This window comes from Spermophilus citellus (assembly GCF_964194105.1).
Source record: "Spermophilus citellus genome assembly, chromosome: 4".
Classification (NCBI taxonomy): Eukaryota; Metazoa; Chordata; class Mammalia; order Rodentia; family Sciuridae; genus Spermophilus; species Spermophilus citellus.
Window position 1 is genome coordinate 2,391,861 of NC_138185.1, and position 27,431 is coordinate 2,419,291.

General features: G+C 54.8%; 1 protein-coding gene across 1 annotated transcript in view; it reads right to left on the reverse strand.

Annotated features, from left to right (window-relative positions):
• CDH4 (cadherin 4) overlaps positions 1–20,980 on the reverse strand; it is a 423,409-nt gene extending 402,429 nt beyond the window's left edge. Inside the window, exons 1-2 of the mRNA XM_081289717.1 lie at positions 20,837–20,980; positions 18,509–18,617 (exon numbers count right to left, since the gene is read on the reverse strand). Of these exons, the coding sequence (XP_081145843.1) occupies positions 18,509–18,617; positions 20,837–20,893 (166 nt within the window). The 5' untranslated portion in view covers positions 20,894–20,980. The remainder of the gene's footprint in view (positions 1–18,508; positions 18,618–20,836) is intronic.
• Between the last annotated feature and the right edge of the window lie 6,451 nt (positions 20,981–27,431).

Consider the following 27,431-nt stretch of genomic DNA (forward strand, 5'->3'; position numbering starts at 1 on the left):
CCCCAGGGACTAAGCCGTATGGTAAATGGAGACAGACAAATCCAAGGTGCTGGAGAGCTCCTTAATCCCATGGCATGGAGAGTCTGGGATGCTGAGCTTCTGAGAAAGGGGCACGGGCTCTGGAGAAGACTCGGTGCCTGAGAGGAGGATCCGTAGAAACTAGCCAAGGAAAGAGAAAAAGAAGAGCCAAGGGGTGGGGGGACCCCAGGCCCCGGGGGGAGCCATGATGATCAGGCAGAACTCACTGCAGCGGGGGCTGTGGGTGAAGAGCTGGAGGGTACACAGAGCTGGTGGATGAGGACTTCACTGCCTGCTGTCTCCCTCTGGGATCCCACTGTATCGAGGGACACTCAGCCCAGACATGATTCCGGGCACTGAATGAGGCTGGGACTTCAGCTAGCAGTGGGGGCTGCATGCTCAGAGCCACCGGTCAGCAGGTAAAGACTGACATGGGAGAGAACGGCAGAGACTCTGGATGCCCACAGGCTCTGCATCGGCTGACTGGGCAGAGGACGGGAAGGCCTCTCTGAGTAGAGACACCTGAGATGAACTGCTGACAGGACAGGCCAGAGCAGAGGATCAGGGACCCCAGCAGAGACCCCAGAACAAGTACAAAGGTCAGGAGAAAATCAAGAGCAGAGGGCTCCTGGTTAGGCAGGCAAGGAGTTTACAAGGGAAGGATGAGACACACACCCAGCTTGCTAGTGGCTGTCGGTGCCAGGACCTGTGGAGTTTTGTTCACAAAGCTCATTCCAGCATTTATGCAAAGGGTGAGTTTGAAAAAGAAGGCAGAGGAAGAGCAGCACATGCAAGGCTCTTGCTGTCAACCAAGTAGGAGGACAACACGCCTCACTGCGTCCCTCCTGTGTCTAGTCCTGCCTGGCATGCCAAATGTGCCTGGAGGCTCATTTAAAACATGCTTTAATAAGAGGCTGCAGGGGAGCCTTGCTGGGGCAGCTCTTAAGAATGACAGTCATGACTGTGGGACTTCTCATCCCTAAAAACAAAGAACGTGGATTGCACATAGAGAGGTGGGATCAATCCACCCATGTTTGGAACCTCAGCTCTCAGCAAGCTTATGTTACTCATGACCTCCCACACACCCACGGGTGCCTTCAGCTACTCACATTAACATTCTATGACAATGACCTTGAAGTTTAACCCCAAATGTTCTAAAATAAGGGGTCGTTTTCACTGGACTTTAAAGCCAATTCCTTTTCCAAAAGTGAATTTCATCAAGTCAACACCTTCCAGATAGGACACAAATAAGCCCATTCAGGTGAGACTGTTGGGCGTGCTCTTCTCCTCTGAGTCCTTGACATTCCAAGGGGACAGTCTCTCAGAGAGGGGGATGGATCAGAGGGGCCTAGAAAAGCCTTAACATTGTGCTGATGGAAGAGAAAATATGAACTTTGCATATCGCCTCATTCTGTCCCAATTCCCCTACTAAATGGCCTCATTTTGAACATTCTCATCTTATAGTAATTATTGTAGAAACTTCTAGAATACTCTAAATGGGAGTGGAGATCTTTACCAGTGCACTGAACACCAGATTAAGGGAGTCCTCATATTCTCAAAGCAGAAGGTTTCCAAAGCCACCCAGTCAGGTGTGCTGCTGCATGAAGTCATCCTAGGCATGATAATGATCTATATCCTCAGCCCATAAATATATTACTTCAATATCTAGAGTGAGGACTTCTTTGCTATGGTCAACATCAAAACATCACTGCCTCACTGGGGAGTTCTATGGCTCAGTGAAGCAGAGCAAGGAGATGAATCAATAAAGTACTATCAGCCTAGCAGTTTGATTTTTGTACATTTAAAAACAGGAGAACCTGTAGACCTCAGTTCCCACAGGCCAATATAATTTTATAAAGGTACCCAATTCTTACAAGTGAAAATTGGCAGACCTACTGAGAGAAGGGTAAAGTGTGAGGGTTCAAGTTTGTAATAATTCAAACATTTTTTTAAATGATGGAGAATTTAAAAAGTGAGGCCCCTTGGTCTCCAGACTCCCAGACAAGCAACTGCTTGGCTTAAAGATTGTGGGGCTAGCCAAATAGTCACTGAGTAAATCTTTACCAAGTGGCACCAGGTTGGCTTTTTACCCAGGTTATAGCAGATCTACATCAGAGAACAGGGTCAGGTGCTAAAAAGTGAGGGCAACCAAGCATTGATTAGCATTCATTCTGCAGTTCCATATTGGAGTTGGAGATTAGAAAGCCAAGTCTTCCCCACTTCATCAGGATGCTTATGAGCTGCACTGTGAAGAAGGCCCAGAAAGGGAGAGGCTACCTAGAACTAAAACTCCCAACACAGTAATTGTCATTGTTATCTGAAGCTATCACAGCTCCTAGTGGGGCAATTTCATTAGACTAAAATCTACTTGTCTTACTTTAGTTTGATAAAACCTTAATAAATAAACTGAGTGATCCCTAATACACAGGTGGGAGATGAAAAATACTTTGGCTTTTCCATTTTATACCCATCTCTCTCCAATTATCATGTTTTCATATTTTCCTACTTGTCAGTTTCAGCCTTTTCCCATTCCTAGAGGGGGTAAAAAAAACTCATCTTCTTTCTCTCACAAAGATTTCTTCCTGGGAAGAAGGTCTCATGTGGGTGCTCTGTGGCATCTGTCTCTCTCCAGTTCCACCGTGTATACCCTCCTCTCACTTCCATAATTGTTAGACAACATGCATCAGTGTGTACACACACACAGAGCAAAATCATAATACAGCCACAATTTGAAAATTCATGCGGTTGGGGGAAGCACACTGTACGTTACATCTATACACATTATAATGAAATAATGAGACAACAGAGGAGGAAGTAATAAATTTGACTTAAGCAGACAGGATGGGAGAATAAGGCAAGAGAGAGCTCAATAAGAATTAGCATTTGAGTTAGAAGCCCCTGTATGGTACACCCATGCAGAAGAGGTAGCTGAAATAAAAGAACAGAGTAAGGAAGAGTTCTTACTACCTCAGTAGGTAGTTCAGTGTTGGTGCCTAGAAGGGAGTGGGCGTGGCATAGGGAAAAAGGGAATAAAGAATGTGGACCATTGCATGGAGGGCCTGGCATGGCACATTTGGTCTTTAATCTTTGAGGAGCTGGAGTCATCAAAGGCAATAGTGAGTCTAAGACTCTCTGTGATTCCCTCATGACTGGAAAAGTGATGGCTAGTACTACTTTGATATCGAGGGACATTGAGATCTACAAGTATCTATGAAGTAAAACACCAATGAAAACATTAAAATGAACAATGTGATATATTACTGAAAAGTGTGGAATCTTCCTGGCCCCATGCCTCCATCAGCTTAATGGCTCCTGACCTGTGGTAATCTTAGAGCCACTATTATAAAACAGCAGGCCAGTCTCTATTGGACTAGGTCTACCTGGGTCTCCATAGATGTTCATTCCTTTAGAATAGCTGATTTAGCCACAAAGGAAATAGCAATGTCAATGAGTCACATCACACCAGTCCCAGAGGGTGTGTAATAGGGATCCTAGACACAGCACTGACATTTTCTTAGAGGGGATAGAAAATCATCAGTAACATAGAATGACATTTATCCACTGCTCAATTATGCCTTCCTAATCCTCTTTTCCCCCACCCAGGTAACTGCTAAGATAGCACTGTAATCAAAAATGCCTACTATATATTGAGATATTTACACTAAGTTGAAGCAACTGCATCTAAGCTAAAAGCTTGAGATCACTGAAAAGCTATGGCATGAAACCTCTGTAGATGTTTTTAGCTTTAAAGTGCACAGAAATGCACTTCTGGAAGGTTCTAGCTTAAGTTCAAATAGAAATAGGCTTTAATTTATGCTCAGGAAAATAAAAATAGATTAATAGGATCCAAGTCAAGCTGCTAGAAGAGGTTTTTCTGTGCCAAAAGACAGGCACTGTGAGTTTCCCTAAACAGGTTATCATTTTAACACTGTAAAGCACTAGATTTATTTTTTAAATAGCAAAACTACAATTATCTCTGCACGTCCCATATCGCCACTCTGCAGTGCTCCAGCATAACGAACCGACTGTCAGTGATACGAGCGGATGAGAGTGTCTGCGCCATTTAGACGGCCAGTCTTATCAAAACCCAACTGCATTAATCCTTTTCCTTACATCAAAAATCAAATAACTTCCCGGAGAGAGGCCACAGACTCACCAAGAGCAGTTCCACTGGGAGACGGCAAGTTGAGATGAGCAGCGCAGTATGTTAGGAAATAAATAGATAAGCGTTTGCCTCCCGTCCTACTGATGTTCAGAACTAGGACTCCTTCAGAAACATACAGACAAGGGTCCTGAATTGCACTTGGTCTTACTGTCAGCATTTGCCATCCCTAAGGGTGAGCAGGAACATCTACAATAAACAATGCACTCATTCAGGATGCCATTTTCTGACAAAGTTTCAACCACACAGCATTTAAGCAGAAAGAAAGACTAATATTTAAACCCTGATAAGGGGGAAGTACTCTTGGATAACCATATAGAGGGGACGCCTTCCTGATAGAATGAGCATGTTTCCTGGGAGGAAAACAATGTGATTTTCTACCTGTCAGGGAGGAGCAGCCAGGCGGAGGGCAGCCTGAGCCTGCAGCCTGCAGCCTCCTTATCTCAGGAGCAGCCTCTTGACTCCCCTGGGGCTGCAGGAGGTGATTAATTAATGCCTCCTTGAAGCCACAACCTTAGAAAGCTGCTGGAGGACGTTTTATGTGCACATCAGAGAAGGATATTCCTCCAGAATCTTCCTTTTAGAAGGCAACAATGGGGCAAGTCTCTGGCAATCCTGAGCACCAGCAGGCTAGAGCTTCAGGCTTCCAAGAGGACTGAGGCCCAGCCTGGAGAGGACTCTCTTTGGGGCTGCTTTTGTACAGCAAGGAGAAGCTATTAATGACACACCTTTAAGTGAAAGAAGGAACCAACCAAGGATGAGAACATCTTTGTGCTTCTGGCCTGGCTCTCCCTGGCAGCTCCCCACCCATTTACTCCCCATCTGTTCCCATCCCTCAGTTGGTCTGGCCTCTTGCTCAGTGAACTAACTGCCTTATTTGAACACAGCAAGCATGAAACAAGTGGGTCAGTACACGACCCTCCCTGGCCCCCAAAGCAAACCTTGGCACACGGAGGGGAGAACTCTTCCACAATTCATTTTTATTTTTGAATCATGAAAAGATGAAACCAAGATTCTCTCACATTGTGAATGAACCATCTCGTTAGTGGCTCCTTTTCCTTTGTTCCAGGGGGCAGGTACAACCTTCAGATTCATAGTGCTGAAAAATCCAATTCTTCCTTAACCCTCCCATGGCCTCCTGCTCCACTTGAGGGTGACAGGTAGGAACCACCCTGTAGGACCAGGGGAGGATCAGTTCACTCAAGACATTTAAATGCTGACAGGTGAACTTCCAGGCTGGCTCCTCGTATTCCACGACAGCAGAGTCATGGCCTGTGGCTCCATGCCAGTTTGCAGGGTGATTTAATCCTGCTCACAAAGAGATTACAGACAGCTAACTGGCCCACTATTGCACTGATTCAGCAAGCTGAATGCAGAGGGCCATCTTCTATCACTAAGAAAGAAGGATCTCCACTGTCAATGAGCTCAGTTTAACAGCAAAAGATGCTGTACGCAAAGGGCATGGGATATTAGCATGCAGAGAGCAATTAGTTTTTAAGTCAGCCTCTCCACATGTCCTCCAGCAACATGGGCCCGTGCTCCACCCACTGCACCCTGCACCCCGAGTAAAGCAAACGAGGTAGGGAAGTGAAGGTGGTGGTGCTGAGATGGAATCCTCATCCTCCCACCTCCTACTTCTCTCTCTAAAACCCCAGAAGGTTCTGGAACCTATTTGTGTGTGAATTCCAATCTAAAAAGTGAGGATAATCCCATTCTCACATCACAGGCTGCACAAAGTCTGCCTGCGCCATCATATTTTAAATGCAGTGTTTCTAGAGAATATTATGTCCGTGGCATTTAACACATCCACAGTGTCATACAGGAGACCAAGAGGGATGGTTTGGGTTTATTCAGGTGGCCATACTGCTCCTCAGTAAGATGCACCTTCAGTTTCCAGGACTACAAATCCAGAGATGTGCTAAGTGTTCAAGCAAAAATGCCCGAGAGAAAACACCTTCACCACTCTGGAGAGCCACTACCTCTCCCTCAGACACCATCCCTCCACTACGAAGAAAAGACACTTAATGCTCTCACATCCCTGACGATTTTCAAAGGATGCAAGACTTCAAAATGGATTTCCAAGGCCCCTGTAATTTTGGCAGCATGACATTTTATGTCTTATAAGCTATTTTTATTAGCCAGGATTGTAGAAAATTGATGTTTACCAACCATTAACCTTTCAAGCATGTAACTCTATTTTTCCCCATATAGAAGTATATCTTACGCTTCCATGAGGATCGATCCTTAAACTGTCCAGTGCACTCAAGACAAAAGTTGCTGGGCACTGTGGTGCCCACCTATAATCCCATGGGAGGCTGAGGCAGGAGGACTGCAAATTCAAAACCAGCCTGGGCAAGGTAGGGAGACCCTGATTCAAAATTTAAAAGAAACGGCTTGGCAGACTCAGAAGGTCAAGGGTTGAACGTTTTCTCTCATCTGTGGAAACTAGACCAAAATAAGGGGGGAAAGCGGGAGTCCTTTTAAAGTGGAAGGAAGACATTTAGTGCAGAGGAAATAGACTGAGGGGAAGGTGGAGGGGCGGGAAAAGAGAGGACTGTGGGATGGAGCTGACCAACCTGTACCAGGTACATACATGAATATGCCAAGAAATCCCACCTTTACCTGCAGCAGGAATATCATAGAACCTACAAACACATAAAAGGAAGACCAGGTGAACAGAGAAAGGGGAACCGGGGGAGGAGGAGGAGGGGGAAGAGGAGGCAGAGCCTGTGTGGTGATGTCAGAAGAACCCCGATCACCTGTACAACTGAGGCACCAATGATGAGCCACACAGAATAGGAAAGCAAGGAAGGAAGTGGGTGGCTCTCTTGGGCGGTGCTTGCCTCTCAAGCAGGAAGCCCCAGATTCAGACTCCAGGACTGCCAAGAGAAAGGAGTGGAAAAAGAGAAGGCCATGGTTCCACCCCCTCTCTCACCGAATCAGCACAAGTTCTATGATTTGCTGGACTTTGGGCCACAATTTTATAGCCTCACTGGAATTCACTGGACTGAGGATATAAGAACTAGATAAGGAAGTTGTGCATTCCCTCCTTATACCTGAGGGAAGAACACGAAAACCTAAAGAAGAAGCCCAGCGTCTGACAGTCGGGTGCCCGTGGGCCTTGGAGCACCCTGGCCCAGCCCCACCAGCCCGTCAGCGCTCGGGCATTAAATGCCACATGACAGGATCCAATCCCACCAAGACCCTGTTAATCAGGAACGGCAGCCAGTGACTCGCTCGTGTGCTGCCTCTCCCCACAGGCCTGTGGGGTTTTAAATAAGTCACTCCATAATTTATTTATTCAATTTTAAAAACATGCCTTTGCCAAAAGGTCCCTGGCCACACATCAGAACGTAAAGGCCAATGAGGGAACAGTCCCAAACAAAGCCATAAAACCCATCAAATGCAGCCACTGCCTAATGGAGAAATTACTGCCTCAAAGGTCAGCCCACATGCTGCCCGTTCCAGGGGCCAGGCGCAGACGGGGCTGCTGGGGGAACGGAAATTAAAGGGCCCAAGTCTCAAAGGGTGCCCTCTTACTGGGCCTGGGGCAACTCCTCGGAAGGCGTGGGGCTGCAGGGAGGTGGTGCAGTGGACTCTCACAGCCTCCAGAAGACTGGGACTTGGGTATTTGCGATTGTCAGGTGCAGAGAGGGGTGACTACCCCTCAGGAGTCAGAGAGGAGGGGGCAGAGGGCAGGACTGGTGTCTACGCTCACAGGCCAGGGCAGGACTGGTGTCTACGCTCACAGGCCAGGGCAGGCCAACAGGCTGCTTCCCCCCTCACGCCCAGGGCCTCTCCTTGGGCTTCAGCTGGAGAGGTGATGGCCTGCAGCATCCTGGTGCCCATCTGGACTGGCCAGGCCCACTCCTATACCAGCACCAGCTCTGGAGCCACCAAAACCCAGAAAGATGGGACAGCCAGGCTGCATGATGCACAGCCACCACACCAGAGTGAGACGCGGAGCCCCCTGCAGGTCCCCAGGGCTCCCTTGTCCACCACAGACCCAGCAGGAGGGCAGCAATCCGGGTGTGACCTCAACCTGGGCTCTCAGCCCTGCCCTGAGCCTGTGCTAACCTGCTGTTGGTGGTGCAGACGGCCATTTGCAAGTGCAACTGCCCAAACACAGTGGCTTTTGCATTTCTACAGTAAAGCAGTTTGGGGGAGAGGAGGCATGTTCTCAACCCCCCCCCCGCCCCCCCGCGGGCCTCCACAGTCATCCGCAGAGGGAGGGAGCCTTCCCTGTTCCCACTGAGCATCCCTCTCGGAAGGCAGTCCCCAGATTCACAAAACATCTACAATCTATCTCCCTGCGATCCTCTGAGCTGCTCTCCTTGCTCAGGTTCCATATGACCCTGGTGGAGACCACAAGAGTAGATGCTGCATATACATTTTAATTCCAGTGAAGTTGTTCTGCGTCACACTCCATAACATAAATACTACATTATGACATGAACCCGCCTCGTTTGCCGTTTGGTTGAGGTTGAACACAGGGCATCCTGTCTCCTGCTCTGCACCTCAGGAAGCCAGGCACCACTGACAGACACCTCCACAGATAACGGCCGCTCACGTGGGAGGCTGACCCCTGAAGTCTGCAGTTTAAAATCCTCTAAGCCTGAAGCCCTCAGGCTTCCGTGAATATCAGATTCCCTGGGAGAGGGATTAATGGGCAGAATTTCCAATTCAGTGGGTGGATTATTCCCCATGGCTGCCGTAACAAGTGACCACAGACTTGGTGGCTTAAGATAACAGAAACGTGCTCTCCTGCAGTCTGGAGGCAGAAGCCTGCAACCAAGGTGCCAGGAGGGCCGTGCTCCCTCCACAGGCTGGAGAGGCCCCAGGTGCCCGGGTCTGCAGCTGCTCTGGTCTCTGCCTCCGTTGAACAGACCTCATCCCTGGCATCCACGTCCCATCTTCTGAGGACAGTTGTCACCAGATTTAGGGCACACCCAGTTAACCCAGGACAACCTCATCCTGAGATCCTTAAATGCATCTACAAAGACTCTTTCTCCAAATCCAGCCAAATTCAGAGGCTACAGGGAGAATCTCTCTCAATGGCCACTGTCCATCTCACTGTGGTGGACAGGACAGTGTAGATCTGGGACAGGACCCAGGAGCCTGCCAGGCTCAGCAAGAGTCCTCCAGATAGGCAGTTCCCAGACCAGAGTGGAAAATCCTACCCCTTTGCTTTGCAGCAAGGAAACCAAGGCCTGGGGGAGGGAGACCACCACTGGGAACTGCCTCCCCCAGCCAAGTCCTCTCTGTTCCTATGGTGGCCGGGGTCTGCACTCCTGTTGGCCCTTCTGTGGGCAGAGGCTGGGCTTCAAACCCTGGTGATCTTGCACACCTGGCCTCCTTAACTGTCCACACAGAGCAACACAGATGGCCTCTATGCTTCCTCCTGGGCAGCTCACATAAACGCAGAGCAAACCTCCGGCGTTTCTCCAAGTCAGACTGCATCTCAGCCACACAGCTGAGCGCCTGGGAGCCGCGTCCCCAAGCACTCAGAGGCAAAGGGAGCAGGTCCCTCCTGAGACGGATGTGGCACCTGCACACCGACACTCTGGGGCTGCAAGTCGGTCAAGTCACATTCCAAATGGAAAGTACCCCCATCCCAGGTCGAGCACATCTCTTATCATCTGCGCCTGAGCTCCTGAGGGCCACCTGCCATTAGCCAGGCACGGGGTGGCACTCTCGGGCCCTGCGGATATTTATCTGTCGTGGGAAGCTTACCTTAATCCTTCCTAAATCCCCACACGCTGTCAGCAAGGAAACAGAGAATCCGAGTCTGCCGTGGGCTCCGGTGACGTCCCCTCAGCCTCTCCCGTGGCCGATCCCCCCGGGAAGCAGCTGCCCACAGAGCCCTAATTACAGACACTGGGCGAAGCAGGAGGCTCCACCAGGGCTGGGGGCTCTGAACCAGGCAGGACTGGATGAGAGCGGCGCAGGCTGTGCTGTCTGGAGTGAAGCTTCCTGGCACTCCTCACAAGAGAGGCCCTGCTCCTGGGTGGAGTGTGGGGGCACCAGAGACCACTGAGGCTGCTTGGGAACCACAGCTCTCACTGCTGAGCGTGGGATACTCACCAAGTCCTCGATGCACAGAAGCCAGACACTACCACGCACTCTACCAGGCCACCTCACTGTCAGACACACATGCCATCAGCAGAACACTGGTACCCTGGAGGGGGTCCCAGCCTAACCCCAGAGCCTCAGAGCATGCTACCGTGTGCTTCAGGGACTCTGCAGATGTGACTAAATTGAGGACCATGAGATGGGAAGTCCCTGGCTGACGCTGGTGGGCCTCAGCAATCGGAGATTCTTAAGTGGAAGAGGAAAGAGTGGCGAGATGCTGCAGAGCTGGCCTGAGATGGAAGGCGGGCCCTGAGCTAGGGAAGTAAGGCGCCTCAGCCCGGAGCCTCCCACAGAACCATCCCGCCCACAGGACACCTTGATTCAGGCCAGGGAGGTGCATTTCCACCTCCTGACACCAGCACTGCAAGATGATGAGTTTGTGCTGTTAAATTGCTATGTTTTGGTGGGTCTTACCACAGTAGGAACACACAGTCTGCAAACTAAGCAGATCTCTTCCGGGAGAACACAGTGGGGACCCAGTCACTCAGACCTGCTCCTCCATGCCACACCTGATCTGGGGCAGACATGGTGGAAGCATTATACTTCAGGACACATCAGGGTACAGCTAAGTCCCCAAAGCACCAGCTCCGCCCCCTGACGGCATTGATGGCTTTGGCAGTACAAACAGTCAAAGAGAATCGATAGGGCCTTTTGCTTTGTTCTCTTTTGATTAAGACCAAAGAGGCCTGCCTGGCCAGTGGGGAGGAGCAGTACTGGAGGGCGCCAGAAGAGGGCAGCCTGGAGCCCGTGCAGAAATGTGCCTGCATCCTCTGGGGGAAGATCAGCCCAGCTGGTGACCCCTGCAGAGCCCTCTGGGGACTCAGGGGTGGACAAGAACACGCTTGGGAGGACTTTATTGTCCTTGACGGGAAGACACTTCCCTCAGCTTAAGGCCTGTTTTATGGTGGAATTCACTGGGAGGAAAACAGGTCCTTGGTGAATGCTGGCTTGTGATTAGTTCTGGCATTCATTTAACCATATTTTCAAAGAAAAAATAAAGGCCAGGAGAGAGGGAGGGAGGGCACAGGAAAGGAGGGTGGAGGGAGAAGGAGATAGAGAGGAAGGAAGGAGGGAGGGGAGGGAGGGAGAGGGAGGGAGAAGGAGGGTGGGGAGGGAGAGAGAGGGAGGGGGAAGGAGGGAGGGGAGGGAGGGGGAAGGAGGGAGGGGAGGGAGGGGAGGGAGGGAGAGGGAAGGGGGAGGAGGGAGGGGAGGGAGGGGGAGGGAGGGGGAAGGAGGGAGGGGAGGGAGGGGGAGGGAGGGGGAAGGAGGGAGGGGAGGGAGGGAGAGGGAGGGGGAAGGAGGGAGGGGAGGGAGGGAGAGGGAGGGGGAAGGAGGGAGGGGAGGGAGGGAGAGGGAGGGGGAAGGAGGGAGGGGAGGGAGGGAGAGGGAGGGGGAAGGAGGGAGGGGAGGGAGGGAGAGGGAGGGGGAAGGAGGGAGGGAGAGGGAGGGGGAAGGAGGGAGGGGAGGGAGGGAGAGGGAGGGGGAGGGAGGGAGAGGGAGGGGGAAGGAGGGAGGGGAGGGAGGGAGAGGGAGGGAGGAGGGAGGAGGAAGGAGAGGGAGGGAGCCTTCTTAATTTTCACATCCATTTGCTGCCTGAGAGAATTCACAAAATTTCCACATTTTGAAATTAATATCACGAAGCAAACACTAGAGGTAACTACGTACCAAATATACTTCATTTAAACTGTAGTATGAATTTCATTGTGATTAAAAAGAAGAAGAAGAAAAATAACCCTGCAGGGTAGAATTAGAAACATCACTGTTTCTGAAACAAAGAGTCTGCAGGTCTTGGAGGCTGACACCAGACTCCAGCACGGCTCAGTCAGAGAGGGAGGTGCCCCTGAGCCCGGGAGGTCACCCAGAGGTGTGGGCACAGAGAGGGTTCATGGTGTCTGAGGCAGTGGGGCCAGAGGAAGCCACGTGGTCCTGGAGAGCACCCAGCTTCCAGGCCTTTCCATGAACCTGGGACAGGAGGCCCTCCACACACTTGGAGACACCAGGAAAGTTCTCACAGCGTCCTCTCAGGTAACCATGCCAGGGACCCTCACAGAGCACCACGGTGAGGGTCCTGGGCAGAAACCCAGCTTCTGCATAGGCGCTTCCTGAGTGGGGCCTTCATCGGGGTCTTTCCTTGCACCATCCCCAGCACTGCACAGTCTGAAAGCCTGGGGACCACAAGGCCCTGGGACTGTCCACTGCATGACCAGAATGAGGAAACTCCTGGCATCTCAGAGTCCCAGGCCTGGCTGGCCAACCCCCAGTGTCCACAGAGTGTGGACCCATCTCAGAGAGGCCCTCAGACACCAGCAATTGTGGCTGGGGGCTTCTGACTCACAGGCTTCATGTGCTCTGGTCTCTGAGCTGAGAGACAATCAGCAGGACTGAGCACTGGGTCACTGCTGATGGCAGGACTGTGGCCTTGGACATCAGAGCCTCCTGTCTGTCGGTGGCTGCAGTTCTCTGAAACCACCTGAAGTGACACAGGAGACAACGGAATGAGCTCACAGGGAGGAGGGGCCGAGGAAGGGGCAGGCAAATTGATGCTTGGGCCACTCTGGGCCTCACTGATCGCCAGCTTCTGAGCCCCAACAAGGGGCCCATCTTGCCTCCAGAAGGGCTTTCGTGAAGGCTGAAGGGGGTGCTGTGTGTGGGGTTGGTCAGCAGCGAGAGTCCGTACAGCCTGACCAAACCCTGCTCAGCTCCCTCCCCCGAGACTCAAGTGAAACATGTCCCCAAACAGGAATCCTAACTCCTTTTCAAGTCACAGTGGCAGGGAGCACCCATGTCCACCTCTGTACCTCGCACTGCCCATCACAGAGGGACGCCGTTCAGTGCAGAGCGGTCACAGAGGGCAGAGGACAGACTCCAGGCTCAGAATCCTTATTCAGGGTGCAGAATACAGGTGACTGTCCCCATGTGCAGCGAGGCCATGAGGCACTTCACCTGGGCTGCAGGACAGATCAGCTGGACACAGCTGCCAGCAGCCCTGAGCTGTCAGGGTGCAAAGAGCAATGCGGTTCACTGTTTTGTTCTCAGACGCAGCTCCTGGGACCTCTGGGTGATTGCGGCCAGCAAGCAGGCGCCAGCTTCTGCTTTCCCACCGTGTCCTCTCCCCTCCGGTCCAACCCCTTAGCCCCGGGACCAGCCCAGCTGCAACAGGGACGCTGCTGAAAGCCCACCACAGTGGCCCCCGGCCAGCCAGGACTGTCCCTCAAGGTGGCCAAAGAGGCAGAGTTCTACCATCTGCTCTGGATGCTGCTTGGGAGACCCCAGGGCAGGGGCAGTGGGGTCTGCAGGCTCAGGAAGACCCCTCCAGTGGCTGCTGGAGCAGGAGACCTGCTCAGAGCTAGTCCAATCACCAGCGCCTGAGACCTGCCTGGCCTCAGCTCTCCTGCTGGAACAGTGGACAGCGTGGACAGGCAAAGCCTCAGGGTAGTGAGGACAGGCACAGGGTCCACACTCTGGGTGGCTCAGGAAGACGGCCCTGGCCCGAGACAGTGAGCGCTCACGGAACTCTGGCCACAACAGCATCTCAGTGGTGAATATTCATTTCACTCACTTGACAAATACCTAGAATGTCCACGATGGGTTCTCAGATCCACTGGGCGAGGTGGAGACCCACAGCCACAGGATGCAGGGGCCCGGAGGGAGACTGGGCAGCCTGGCTGGTGTGTGCTACCCTCCCCCTGAGCTGGGGAGGCGTGTGGCTGCAGGGGACGAGCTCAACCCACTCTCAGGAGACACTGTGTGCAGGGCTGTGAGTGTTCAGGGACACCACCTGGGACTGGGTCTTCCCCACCCTTCTCAGCCACAAATGCCCGCTGCCCCCGACATCAAGCCTACTCCAGGAGGAGGACAAAGTGAGGAGGGGGGGCAGGGCCCACTGAGCCTCCTCCTTTCAATCAGGAGGAAGAGCCCAGCTTTCCCAGAGCCTGACCCCGTGGGCCAACGAGACCAGATACCACTGACCAGAGGAGGCACACGGCCCCTCCTAAGGCGACTAGAGGCTCAGCCTGTGTGGGCACAGGGTCAGCCACACAGGTCAGCACAGGAGAGGCAGAGAGTGGACCTGGAGGGCAGCTCGTAGGGTCTAGGAGGCCAGGCAGTGGAGCGTGGTAAGCCCCTAATCTAAACCCTCCCAGCAGTCCTCTCTGCCATGAGTGCAGGACACAGAAACAGGACGACGTGTCACTTCCTCTGACAGGACTGCATCTGCGCTGAGCTCCTGTCCCTCCACGCGCCTGGCCTTCCACTGTCAGCGAGGCAGGTCAAGCCGGTCGGCAGGGGCGGGGCAACACCGTGGCAAAGAGGCGAAGACTATGATCTGGATGATCTGCTTGGCTCCGGCCCCTCTGTCCTCGCTGGGACAGACCTCAGACGCGGGCCCAGGCCCTGCCTCGACCTCTCCCCAGCACATGCACGAGAGCCACTCCTTCAGCCGCTGCGGTCTGAGGTCAGGCCTGCTGCTGAAGCCAGGGAGGCTGTCACCTGGCACCCTCTCGTCCCTTCTTCCTTCCTAAAGCAAAATGCAATCGTGTCAAGCACTTTGCTCATTAATAAGGTGATGAATTATCATGGATCTAAGTGAAACATGACCGCGATTCTCTGTCCTCCCAGGCTCCCTGCCTCATTCAGCTAGTGACATGTGACCTAGTTCCAGCCAATGAGAACCTCTGCAGGGAGGCTGAAAGCTTTTGCTTTCTTCATACAGGTAAGAAATGCAGCGCTACCATTCCCTTCTTCATCTGCTCTGCACTCAGATACAAATGTGGAGCCACAGCAGCTAGTTTGTAATGACGAGGCAATAAAATGAGAAGCCAAATGTGGTAGAATGGTAAGAATGGAGAATATTAGGGTTGTAATGACATTACTGATCTACTGTTCCCACCCTTGACCATGTCTCTCCACTTACTGTAAAGTGAGAAAAGTTAATCCCTATTTATTAAGATTCTGCTAATTGGGTTTTATCCTATTGGATAAAAATATCCTGAAATGTTATAAATGGTAAACAAGAAATGATGGGGCTCCTGCCTTTGTGACCCCTACAGTTTAAGAGAGACGACTGTGTGGATAATGTACATTCTCGGAGGAGGAAGCAGAGCATGGTGTAAGGGACCCAGGAGGGTCCTAAGCAGATGGGGATTAAATACGTCATTAAAGCAGGACTCTTCCTCCTCGCCACCTGAACCCCCAGTGTACCCTCCGCCCTCAGGTAATGCACAGCCCTCTGCCCCTCAGTAGCGTGCCCCTCTCACCTGTCACTGTCCCTCCAGCATCAAGGAGGGGTGACCCTCGAGGTCTCTGCTGCCCCCACAGGCCCCGCTGTGGAGCTGCTGTGCTGTCCAGAGCTCTGCAGGGCACCCGGGAGGGCCGCAGCTCAGGCCAGGCTGACCATTAATTATTAACACAGAGAAGAAGACACCAGCTGAGCAGTTGCTCGGCCTGAAGTGTGGCATCGCCCAGGAGGACAGCTTACCCGCCCAGCTCAGGTGTTACCACCCATTCCAGCCAGTGACCACAGTGACCACAGCCAAAGTGAACTACCCAAAACATGACCACGGGCAGGGTATGCGCTACCACATGCCAGTGCGCTCCAGTAAAAGGCAGGGAACACGGCTGTGGGGACCGAGGATGCTGCAGACCAGCCGAGTGGCACCCGGCTTTCCACCCTGAGCAGCTCTGCTTCTCCAAAGGTTCTCAATACATAGTATTTGTTACCCTATTGGGGGAAACTATTTTAAGCCTAATTAGCATGAAATTTTTAGAATGCAAATGGTTTTCATTTAGACATAAAACAAAATGCCACGACATTTCTTCCATCCATTTATCATAAACAAGTTAATTACTGTGTAACAAATCGCTCTTGCCGGAAAGTGTGTGTTTGGGGCTGCTGGGGAGCTGACTCAGGCAGAGAGAGGGAGCCACGGAGTGGTCGTTAGCAGCTTATGGCGAAACTTACCATAAAGCGGGCTCTACGAAGCTTTGCTTGTCAAATTAAGGTTAAGTTCTCTCTGTTGGAATAGCTCACTTATAAGCAGCCATTATCTATTTACTGCGACTCCTACCAGAACGACAGGAACGCTGCCTCTCATTTATTTTTGACACATCCATCTCTGCTGTGTTCTTGCAGTTGCAAAGTTTTGCACACACACAGGAAGGTTTACGTGTCCTGGCTTGCGTGTATTGCAGTTTTAGCTTCTGTCTCCATATGTGTGAAATTAGTTCTAAGTCTTCCTTAAAAACAACTCTCTGCTCCTAAGATGTGACACCTTAAGAAAAGCAAAGGGAAGAAACAGGAAAGGATGGTGCCCCAGGCACAGGAGGAGCTGAGCTGGGTGGAGAAGGCCCCAGCTGGTGACCCTCAGCCCTGTTCCCTGAACCAGGCCTGGGCCAGGCCACTTCTCAGGGATAAGAAGGGCTTAGAAAATGAGTTGCCTATCCACAAGGACCACAAGCCGGTCTGCCTTCACCCAGAACTAGGTGAACACTGTGGGTACCCAGGTGCCAGGCAACATCTGTCCAGGCATCCAGCTTCCCCACCACACCCACCGAGAGCAAAGCAGAGTGGGGCCAGGATGCCCACACGCCCATGGGGACCGCCTCCTGGCAAGCACGAGGGCCTGCCACACTCTTGTGTCACAGCAGGCCTACCGTACCAGCCCCAAGTACGACGGATACTCCAAGGTCTTGTCATGCTTATCCCTGTGCTGCCAGAGGCCCAAGGTGACAGTCTCGACTCAGCAGAGGTGTCTAGGAGGCACCCACAGCAGGACAGAGAACGCCACCTGTCCTGTGTGGCAGGCATACAACGTGCCAGGGCACCCCTGGCCCCTTCTGCCAGCCCACAGGGATCTCAGTCAACCCAAGGACCCCGAGAGATGCCCGTGCCGGCAGACTCCAAAACGAGACACAGGCACCACTGAGGGAACATCTCTTGAAAACACCTTCCCCGCACACTTCTGAGACAGCAAGTCCCTTCTGCTCCTGGGGGCAGGCTGCCTGGACTGTGTTTCATAGTCAATAAGAGTTAATGGTATCACAAACGGAAAATCAAAAAATAAGTAGGAAAAGTTATGCTTGGGGGGCCGGAGCCGTGGCTCAGTGGTAGAGCGCCTGCCTGGCATGTGTAAATGTGGGAGGCACTGGGTCCGATTCTCAGCACCACATATAAATAAATAAATAAATAATAGAGGTTCGTAGTTACAGTTGGTGCAAATACAAGCCTGATTGACATAACCAGGCACAAATAAGGAAGTCAACAGGCTGGGTCTGGAAGGATGTGGGTAGAAATATCGCCCCACTGTGTGTGTGAGTACACACACCACTGTGCACACACACAGGCATTGCCACCCTCTCTCCGACAAAATGGGGAGCGGTCAACAGCTGAGGAGTGTTTTAGTGTGAATGTTGAAATTCAGCTTGACACTTGATCAAGTCTGCGCCCCCCCCAAAAAAAACCTCTGAGGTCAGCTCAAAGGCTGCCACTTCTGAGACACTGAGACCAAGAGGGGCACTCTCTGGCCGAGGTGCTCCTAGCCTAACTCTGAAACCTCAGGAGAGCAAGAACTGATTTATTTCCCCTCCTATGCAAATATAAAGTTTAATTAGTTTGTCTTAAAAAAGAAACAGATCAATGTACAGCATGATCCATTGTCACGTGGGTTCTTGAGCTGCCTCCCGTGCGCCCGTCACAAATGTGGACATGATCCTGCAATTACGACAAAGCTAATTGGTAGTTCCCTCCTGCGTGTGTGTTTCCGTGTTGTCAGTGGGGCAGTAATGAAAACGAATGCCACATTTGTGAACAGAACGTCTGTGGGCTTATTTACCGCATTTCCAACAACATCGTCTGCTTTATCATGCATTTCAGAGCAGGGATAATTTAAGAATCCAGAATTTCATACATAAAAATACTTGGTAAGAAAGTCTCTCTCTGCACATTATTTGGGTGACGTTACATCCAAATTCCAATTTGTTGCCCAGGAAATGATTCACCTCACTCAAAAATGACAGGGATTCTGAATCATTCACCTTGATGCAAAATGCCTTTGACCAATTCACACCTCATGGACTGGACAACCACACCTGCAGCAGCCGGACACCAAGACCAGCCAGGCCTGGCCTCTTCTGCCTAAGTGACCTCCCCAGCGCACAGCTCGAAGGCAACCGGCTTTCACCCTCCGCGCCCTGCCCTACCTTTGAGCAGCCTCTCTCCTTGCAGAATATCTGGGGAGATTAATGCCGTGTAACCTTCTTCTGAGAATCCAGCCTTGCAGGTCTCCCTGGCTGTAAGATCCTCATGGGCCTGAGAAGACAGAGGAGACACATTGAACAGAATTAAGTTCACAGAATGCAGCCTAACCAACATTTAATGGTGGTGGTGGTGGTGGTGGTAGTGGTGGTGGGGTGGGGTGGATGCATAAAACACAGGTCTTTGGCTGAGAAATACTGAGAAGCCACAGTCTCCACCCAGAGGTGATTCCTGATTCTCTACTATCTGGGGACTTCAGGATCCTGGATTGGAAGAATCATCCCTAGCTCAGGCAGGAGCGAAGGGCCTACTGACAGTTAGCTGGGGACCTGCCAGGCCTTATAGGTTCAGGGCAAGAGGAAGACAGCAGAGAAATGTGCACAGGCAGCTGACAGGGTCAGCCCGTGAGGCACAGGGGGCCAGGCCAGGGTGAGGCCTTCAGGCTCCAGTGCTCTGGCTTTAGGTAGGAGGGGACACCTAAGTCTCCCCTCTGCTTGCCACAGGGGATGTGGGAGAAGGGGAAAGGAGCAAGAAAGGGATTTCCCAGGAGTGGATTATATGGGGCCAGGAGCAGCCCTGCTGGAGCTGGGGCAGAGGAGGTGTGTAAGTAGGGCAGGGAGGGGCTGCTTCCATCCTCAGGCCCTCCCCTTCTCATCCACAGCCCCTTGTTCACACACCCCCCATCTCCAGCCCAACCAGGTGGACTCCCCTAAATGACTAGGAAGGGCGTGTGTCCTGTCCTGGGCGGCTAACTCCTCTAGAAGTCTAGAGCCCAAGGCAGTAAGACGGCAGGGCAGGGCAGGGCAGGGCAGGGCAGGGCAGGGCGGCCACAGGGCCCCTCTCAGCTGCAGCGGATAAAGCAGAGGCAATGTGTGCAACTGCATGAAGCCAGCCCTGCTCCTGGGCGAGATCAGGAAGCTCAAGGCGGAGGCTGCACCCCGCAGTTGTGCTTGGAGCAGAGCCTATGGAGCAAAACCGCCTCCCTGCTGACTGCCTCCTCCAGCCCCGCGCCTCACCGCTGCTGCTGGGGCTTGGGCTCCAGAGGCTTCCCCTGGCCAGAGCTGTGCTCCCAACACTGGCCCCAGATGCAGACACCCTTCCACCCAAAAGCACCGAGGGGAGTGAAGGTGGGGAGCATGGTCTTTTCTTGGAAAAAGCTCCAAACCAAGGCTCCATTCCTGGGGAAGGAAGCTCCGAATAACACACGCAACCCGGGTGGGGGTGGGGGTGGCGAAACTCGTCCCGGAAAGTTTCAATCCCCCGGGGGCGTGTGCCCAGGGCACCCCGGAACACCCCGCGGTCTCCGATCGGGCCTCCGGTCGCCACGATGATTTGTTTCCGAGGTGAAGACAACAAGCCCGGGAGGAGGCAGCGAGGCCGATCGGCCACGAGAGGGGGTTCCTGCGACTCCTGCAGCCCCTCTGCCTCCGCCCAGGGGCGCCCCTGGAGCCGCCGCGCACACCGCCCCTACGGGCCCTGCACCTCATCGGGCGCAGAGCCGGGCTGGGGACCGGGCAGCGGAGTTCCGCAGAAAGAAGGCAGGCGCCCGGCTCGCTCTCCCGGGCGTAGTGCAGCCCTGCGCCTGCCGGTGCCAGGATTCCCGGCGCCTCTCCAAGTCGCGAGGACCCCGCCAGACAGTGGGACTCCAGCCTGCGCTGGGGACTCCGCGGCTAAGGTGCCTGGCGTTCGACACTGGATACCCATCAGAGACGGTCCCGCCAGCATCCACAGGACCGAGGTGGTGCTGCGCTGCGGACCCCATCCCCGGGCAGGAGGATCAGCCTCGGCGCCTCCACCCCTGGATCCCCGGCCCCTGCCGCCTGGCTCCCCACGCCTACAGCCCTTGCCCGAGCTGGGCTCGCCAACTCCAGAGGCGCGTGGCTCTCGGGCGATGGAGGGCGCGCCGGCTCCGCCAGCGGGCAGCCTGCCCCGGAGCGGGCGAGCCGAGCTCCGGGCAGTGGCCGCGGTTTGGGGCGGCCGAGGGATGCTCGGCGGGTTCCGGTGCGGGCAGGGATCCCTGGTTCCCACCCGCCGCACTCCCAGCCCGCTCCGCACCGCCGCTCCCCGCTGCTCCGCGGATCCTCGTTCCGCCGACCGCAGGCGGCTGAGCGGAGCGCGGGTGCCGGGCATGCAGAGGTGTGCGCGGCGCGGACGCCCGGCGCTGGCCGGGGAGCCCGGGAGAGCCCGCCGGACCGGTGCGCGCCCCGCGGGCTCCGGGGCCGGGCCCGCGCTGCCCCGGCTCGCGAGCCGCCGGGCGGGGGACGGCAACTTACCCGGAGCGCGCCGGAGAGCGAGAGCAGCACCAGGAGCACGCCGGAGCCCGCGGTCATCTTCCCCGCCGCGCCGCCCCGGCGCCCGCACGGTGCCCGGCGCCCAGAGCCCGCTCCCCGCCGCCGCCCGCTGGCCGCCTCCGCCCGCGCCGGCCCGAGCTCCGGCCCCGCTGCGCCCGCCGCGCCCGCCGCGCTCGCCGCCCCGGCTCCGGGAGCCAGGCCAAGACCGGCCGGCGGCGCGCTCCCTCGGGCCGCTGCGTCCGCCGGCCTCGCAGCCGCCCGCGCCTCTGTTCCGCGCGCAGAACTGCAGGTGAAGCCGCGCGGCCGCCCCGCGAGGCCCCGCCCCGCCGCCCCGCGCTGCTCGGCCTGACGCGGGCCTTAAAGGCGCCGCGCCCGCCGCCGGGCCGCTTCGCTGCGCCGCCGCCCCGACCCCGCAGGTCGCCTGGAGCGGGTTCTGAGCAAGAGGCCAAGGACTCTCGGTATCCGGGAGCCACGGGATAAGGGGAGCGAAGACCAAAGAGAGCGCGGGGTCTCCGAACCTGAGGCCCTTCTGGATGGGTGGCCCCGCGGTCTTAGTCCAACTTCCTTCTCCATCCCGCGATGGGAGTGGGCACTGCCATTCTGTCCTTTATTGTTCAGATGTCTGCTTCCTAACTCCCCGGGGCAGCTCCGGAGAGATGACCAATATCTTGAGACCCCAGCAGATGAGAAGGGGAGAGGTCCGAGTCTGTGCTCAGATTGCAGGGCTCTGCCCACCCTCCAGCTCACAGAACCTCTCTGAGGGCCTGGATCCTTAGGTACCCTAAGGATTGGGGATGGGTCTAATTCCTGTTTGTGCATCAAAAACAGTTAAGTCCAAGAAGCCAAGAAACAGGCTTCAGGAAAGGAAATTCCTGGGCAGAAGAGCTGTTGAAGCTTCCGCACAGACCGGAGGCAAGGATGCTCCCATGTGCTCTGCCTGGCTGATTTCCAACCGGGGGACATCAAGGGATCATCGAGTGTAAAATATGTGCAACCTGGAAAATGCGTGAAGGGTTCTGCACGTCTCCTTTGGGCTTGGAGATTTGAAGGAAAGTGGTTTTGTTTGTGATAGTTCAGCTTTCCTTTGTCTTGACTTGGAGGAGCTCTGGGTCCAGAATACAGCAGTCTGGTTTAAAAAATACATTGCAAAGGAGGGGGAAGAAGCTTGAGTGACATGCTGAGTCTCGAGGTCAGAGTCAACTTGGGCAAGAGAGCAGGGACAACACCAGAAAGCCCCTTCCTTCCCTCCCTCAAGGACCCTTGCCCTTTGGGCAGGTGGTCCTCGGGCTAGGGTTGTGTTACTCTGAAGGAAATCTGGTTTTAAGTATCCCAGGAAGGATGGAGTGCATGCTGTATCCAAGTGCACAGGGCTAGCTTTGCTTTCTCAACCAGCACTGGGTCTAGTAAAGTGGACACCAAATTTGTATCAACCTGTCACCCCTGCCCTCATCTTGTCCTATCCCCAGCCTTCTGGGGGAAGAAGGGGTTCCAAGGTGCACGACTAATCCATGTGTTTAGACTCACTCAGGTTCCATGTAGTCGGCTAGGTGTCACTAAGAAGGCCATCCACACTGGAGGAGCCTTCTGCCCCTCAGCTATGTACCCATGCCTTTGAAAGATGACCTGTGCCCTCTCCTTCTGAGGGTGCTTCTCAATGCCCAGTGAGATCAGAGACTGCTGGGGCCCTCCTGTTCTGATGCTGTGTGTAGCTGGGGCCACACCTGTGTCCTTGGGAGACTAAGCCTGGTGTAGACTATTTCTGGGGAGAGCCTTCGCATACCCCAGTGTGGGCTCTAAAGTGCTCTGGAAGGCTCCTCAGGGCTGCCAACATGCTAACTTGGGTGGAGGGGATGGTTGGGGGCATAGGTGGGTCCTGAGATCCAAAGCTGCCCCCTACAATGAGCACCTGAGAGCCTGGATCTATACAGAGGCCAGTGCTGCACCTTGGCGGATGCTGACTCCCAGACTCCTCCCTCCCTGGGGGGTGTGGGGCAGTGGGCCAAGCCCGAATTCGAACCTTGACCCTGGGGCCCTCACATGGGCAGCACCCCCCAGACATGTGTCCCAGGGAACCTGCACAGGCCGTGTGTAAAGGCGTAAGGGAGCGCGCTGTTTCAGAGTGGATTTGGAAGCGTCGCAGTGACCCACGGGGTCCAGTAGGGAGCATTGCTTTGTCAGACTTGCTCTGAAGGCGGGCAGCGCCGGGAACCTCACCGCAACGGGAAAGGCCGCTCAGCCCACTGCGGGCTCCAGCCACCACCTCGCTCTTTCCCTCTTAAGCAGTCCCTGGGCCGGCCACTGCCCTCCCAGCATGGGGAGGCCACAGAGTCGGAGGAGGAGCTGGAATCTCACACCTGCACAAAGGGCCCTAGAGGGAAGTGAGCTTGTTTCTAAGAGAGATTAAGAAACTGCAGTTGGTGGGTAGCATGCCAGTGACTCTTTGCTCTCTACACCTGTAAACCTTGCCGGTAATTGGACTACCGATGTTCCCAGGCGGGATTCAGGCTTGACAGACTCCTCTGGGCCTCCCACGTGCCGAGGTGTCTGGGAAGGGGCTCCCTGGTGTTGATTTGTTTTCCCTCCTATTTATCATTATTTTTTAGAGACCTCAATGTCTGGCAAAAAGCTGTTTTGTAAGGAAAGCAGAGAATGTTAGCCAAGCTGGGCACAGGGCGAAAACAAGGACTCTGAGGCAATTGAAGATATTTGGGGTCCTGTGGGGTGAAATGGCCCCAGCTCAGGAAAGCCTCCTGCAGGGAACCGAGAGCAACCCTCAGGGGAAAGGAGACCAGCACAGCCCTCTGCCTCTGCTCACCTGCCCCAGGGTTGCCGTCACGCCCTGGTCGGGGTCCACAGAGCCACGCTTTGCTTTAGAGTTTTTCCCACATCATCCTCACATAGGAAGGAGGTGGCTCCTCCTGGCTTCAGGGACAGAAAACAGATTTGGGCAGACTTGTGGACGGCCTGTCCAGGGCCACAGGCTGGTGTGGGGTCACGCTGAGGTGCTGCATAGGCAGTGTGCCTTGAACCCAGGGGCTTGGCTGCCAGGCTCCCTGCTGGTGCAGACGCCCCAGGGGACAAGGCAGGTGCCTGCTCCAGGCTCAGCCATCTTTTCTTTTCCGGCCTCTTGCTCATCCTGGCTGTCAGCCCAGCCTCACTCCAGTCTGGAGAGGTCCTCTCCATTTGTTTGTACCTCCCATTCCGGAGCCTGGGTCTCACATCACCCAGGTACGACCTTGAGGAAGCCCCCAGTAGACACGGATAAGGCTTCACGCGTAACTCTGGGGGCTTCTCACACGTTCCCTCGATGCAGGGGAAGAGCCCGAGGCCCGAGGCCAGTGGAGGAGCTGGGGCTGGGACTTGGGGCTGCCTGAGTCTAGACCCCACCTTTAACCAGGACAAAGCTCAGACGTTTGCCCGGGTGAGGAAGGGTGAGGAAGGGCCGGAGCCCCTGCTTCCACTCCCTGGGGACCTGGGGAGGGGATAGGAACTTGGAACCTTTGGAAATGTCTGTGGAGCAGGAGAAGCAGCTCAGAAGGGGAAAAAATACGGAACGAAACAGTTAAACCAGGAGCTACAAAGCCACCAGGTCTGCTAGAGAAAGACGGTGTCCTGCCACAGGAGGTGGGGAAGGCCTTCCAAGACCCCAGGGCTCTTGTCACTTGTGTCTGCTGCTAGAGGAGAAGAAACACCTCGCTAGGTGGAGGGAGGCGGGGGGGGGGGGGGGTGCTGGTTGCAGGACACTCGTGGCCTTGGGTCAGCTTGTCACTGGCCAACGGAAGTGGTGCATCCTAAGAAGAGGTCAGAGTGGGAGCCACCGACATGGGCGGACTGAGAACTTGAGCTGCAGACACCTGGTGTGCTCCTATGTTGGTGAGGGGCACGGACCCCTGCTTCCCCAGATCACAGCACTGCACACCCCCATGCTCCCTGGGGCCTTTGACATGAGTGGCACTGCGCCTGTCTCGGATTCAGTGCATTCAGTGCCCTGGGTCCAGGTACCCTCAGGGTGGAGCCGAGAACTGATTCTTTTTCCCTTTTCTTTTGGTACTGGGGATTGAACCCAAGGGCCATAACCACTGAGCCACACCCCAGCCCTTTTTGTTTTTTCATTTTGGGACAGGGTCTTTGTAAGTTGCTGAGATCTCACTAAGTTGCTGAGGCTGACCTTGGACTTGCCATCCTGCCTCAGCCTCCCAAGTTGCTGGGGCTTTATTTTTTTATTCTACTTTATTTTTAAATTTTCCCTTTTGTTCCCCAGATCTCCCACCCCTGCCGCCTCTCCTGGACCCTGGCTGCCTCCTCCCCTGACCCTGGCTGCCTGTCTCACTACACTCTGCAGACCAGCCCCAGAGCCAAGGCTGTCACACCATCGTCATGGTCTGCTGGTGGCTTTTTTCTGCCCTCAATAATCTCTCCTGGCCCACGAGTCCTGTGCCATCCGGCCCTGCCCAAGCCGTAGCCTCTCCGGCTCTCCCACCCTGTCCTCACTCCCACCCACCCACCCCTGCTCCTCCAGAGCCGGGTCCTGCAGCTGGGCCTCTGAACTGGCCTTTGGAACCTCTTTCCTCCGCTCTCCTGGCCAACTGCAGCTGAGAGAAGCCTTGGCCTGGGCAGGGCTGTGCTCCGGCCTCCCGCAGAGCCAGAACCACTTGCCCCTGTCATGTGGGTTCTCAGCCTCTCAAATGTCCCCAAAAGAGCATCTCAGCCTGGTGCACCACGCTGTCCCTAGGGCAGTCCCTGACTACTGCTGGCCATTCTGTCCAGGCCCTAGACACTCATGGGCACAAGAAGTATCTGAACAAGGAGCCTGGTGGGTGATTAGGAAGCCACCAGGAGAGCAGGCGGAGTTGCCAGGGCTGACCCTGGACCTGGAGGAGGGGTTCTTGCCCCTGCACCTGCCCAAACCTCAGACCCCTGGGGGGGAGGGGGAGTGAGGCTGGTGGGGGTGGGTTGGCTCAGCAAGAATATCAGTGCCGCAGGGTCCAGAGGCCAAGGGGGGAGTTCAAGGGAGACGATAAAAACGAATGTCCAAGGAGAGAAAACCAAATTAAACTGTAAAGCAGATAATACCGGATTTAAGGGAGGAGGAGAACAGGGAGGTGCTGGGACTCCGAGCAGGCAGAGTGGCAGTAAAACATCAGAGAGACCAAGAAAATGGGAAGGAAGCAAAAAACGTGCTTTCAGATGGAGATGACTGTGGAATTCTGAGACTTGGACTGCAGTGGTGTTCTGGGCTTCTGCTGCCGGGTGAGCCTGGGGACGCAGCTCTCACCCACGGAGGCCCAGCTGGCTCCTCTGGTTATATTTAACTTGGTCTGATACTAAATATTTGGGGAGTACTGCTGGTCATTCTCTCTAAACATAAGCCCCAGGCAGCTGAGTGGTGGCTGGATCCCTGGGGTGACAGGGAATTCCTAGCCCAGGCCACTCTGCCTGGGTGAATGTTGTCGCTGTAACAAAATACCTGAGAGAAATCAACTTTAAAGAGGAAAGGTTTATTTTGGCTTGACATTTCAGTGGTTTCAGTCCATGGTCACATGATCACTTGGCCTTGTCACTTGGGGCCTGTGGTGAGGCAGAACATCATGGCAGGGAACATGTGGTGGTGGAGCAGAGCTGCTGACCTCACGACCTCACAGTGGCCAGGACACACACACACACACACACACACACACACACAGCCCCAGCTTGCTGCCTCGGTTCCTTCTTGGCCTGCCACTGAAACTCAAAGGAGAGTAACCCCTGCAGGAGGGGAAGGAGCCACCTGCTCACGCCCCCTCGCAGGTGGGAGTGGCACCCAGTGGAGCAGCAGGACCACTTGGTCAGAGTGGTGAGCTATGAACCCGGGAAGCCGCCCATCTGGTGGACTCAGGCCCGGGACACTGCTGGGGCTGAGCAGACCCTGGCTGACCCACCTCCAGGAGGCTCAGAATGTCCACCAGTGCCCAGCCTTGCAGCAAAGGCACAAGCTCCCTTCCAGAGGCTTCCGTCTGGCACACCTCCTGTCTTTCCAGGAAGGGGGCTGCCCTGGGGAGGAGGAGAGCAGGCCTCCTGTGCGGAGGGAGAGGTGCGGGGTGGTGCACAGCGGGTTGTCAGGCAGCCAGAGGGACCAGAGGACACTGTGGAGAACAGATCCCTGAGGAGGAGGCTGGGACAACGCAGGCACGAGCATCGGCCCTCAGGTCCCGACCTGTGGGACTGACCCGACCCCAGGACAAGGGCCCCCTGCGGAAAGTGGCTTAGAACAGCCCAGAGCACGTGTGCAGGAGGCAGCGAGTGCCAGGCACATCTATTGATGGGCGCTGGGCCTCAGAGGATGGAGCACGGGTGGGCAAGTAACCCAGCAGGTGCCAGCAGGTGCCAGACCCTGTCTCTGTCCCCAACAGCCACAGGAGGAGCATGTGGAGGCCCCCAGCAGAAGGCTGAGGTCAGCACAAGTGGTTTCTTTTGGAGCTCTCCCTGGACGGAGGAGGAAGAGTGAGACAAAAGGGCTGATATGGAGAGATCCAGGGTCCCCAGAGGCTGTAGGGTGTCCCCAGACCACCTGGGACCCCAGAGGAGGGAGGCCTCACGG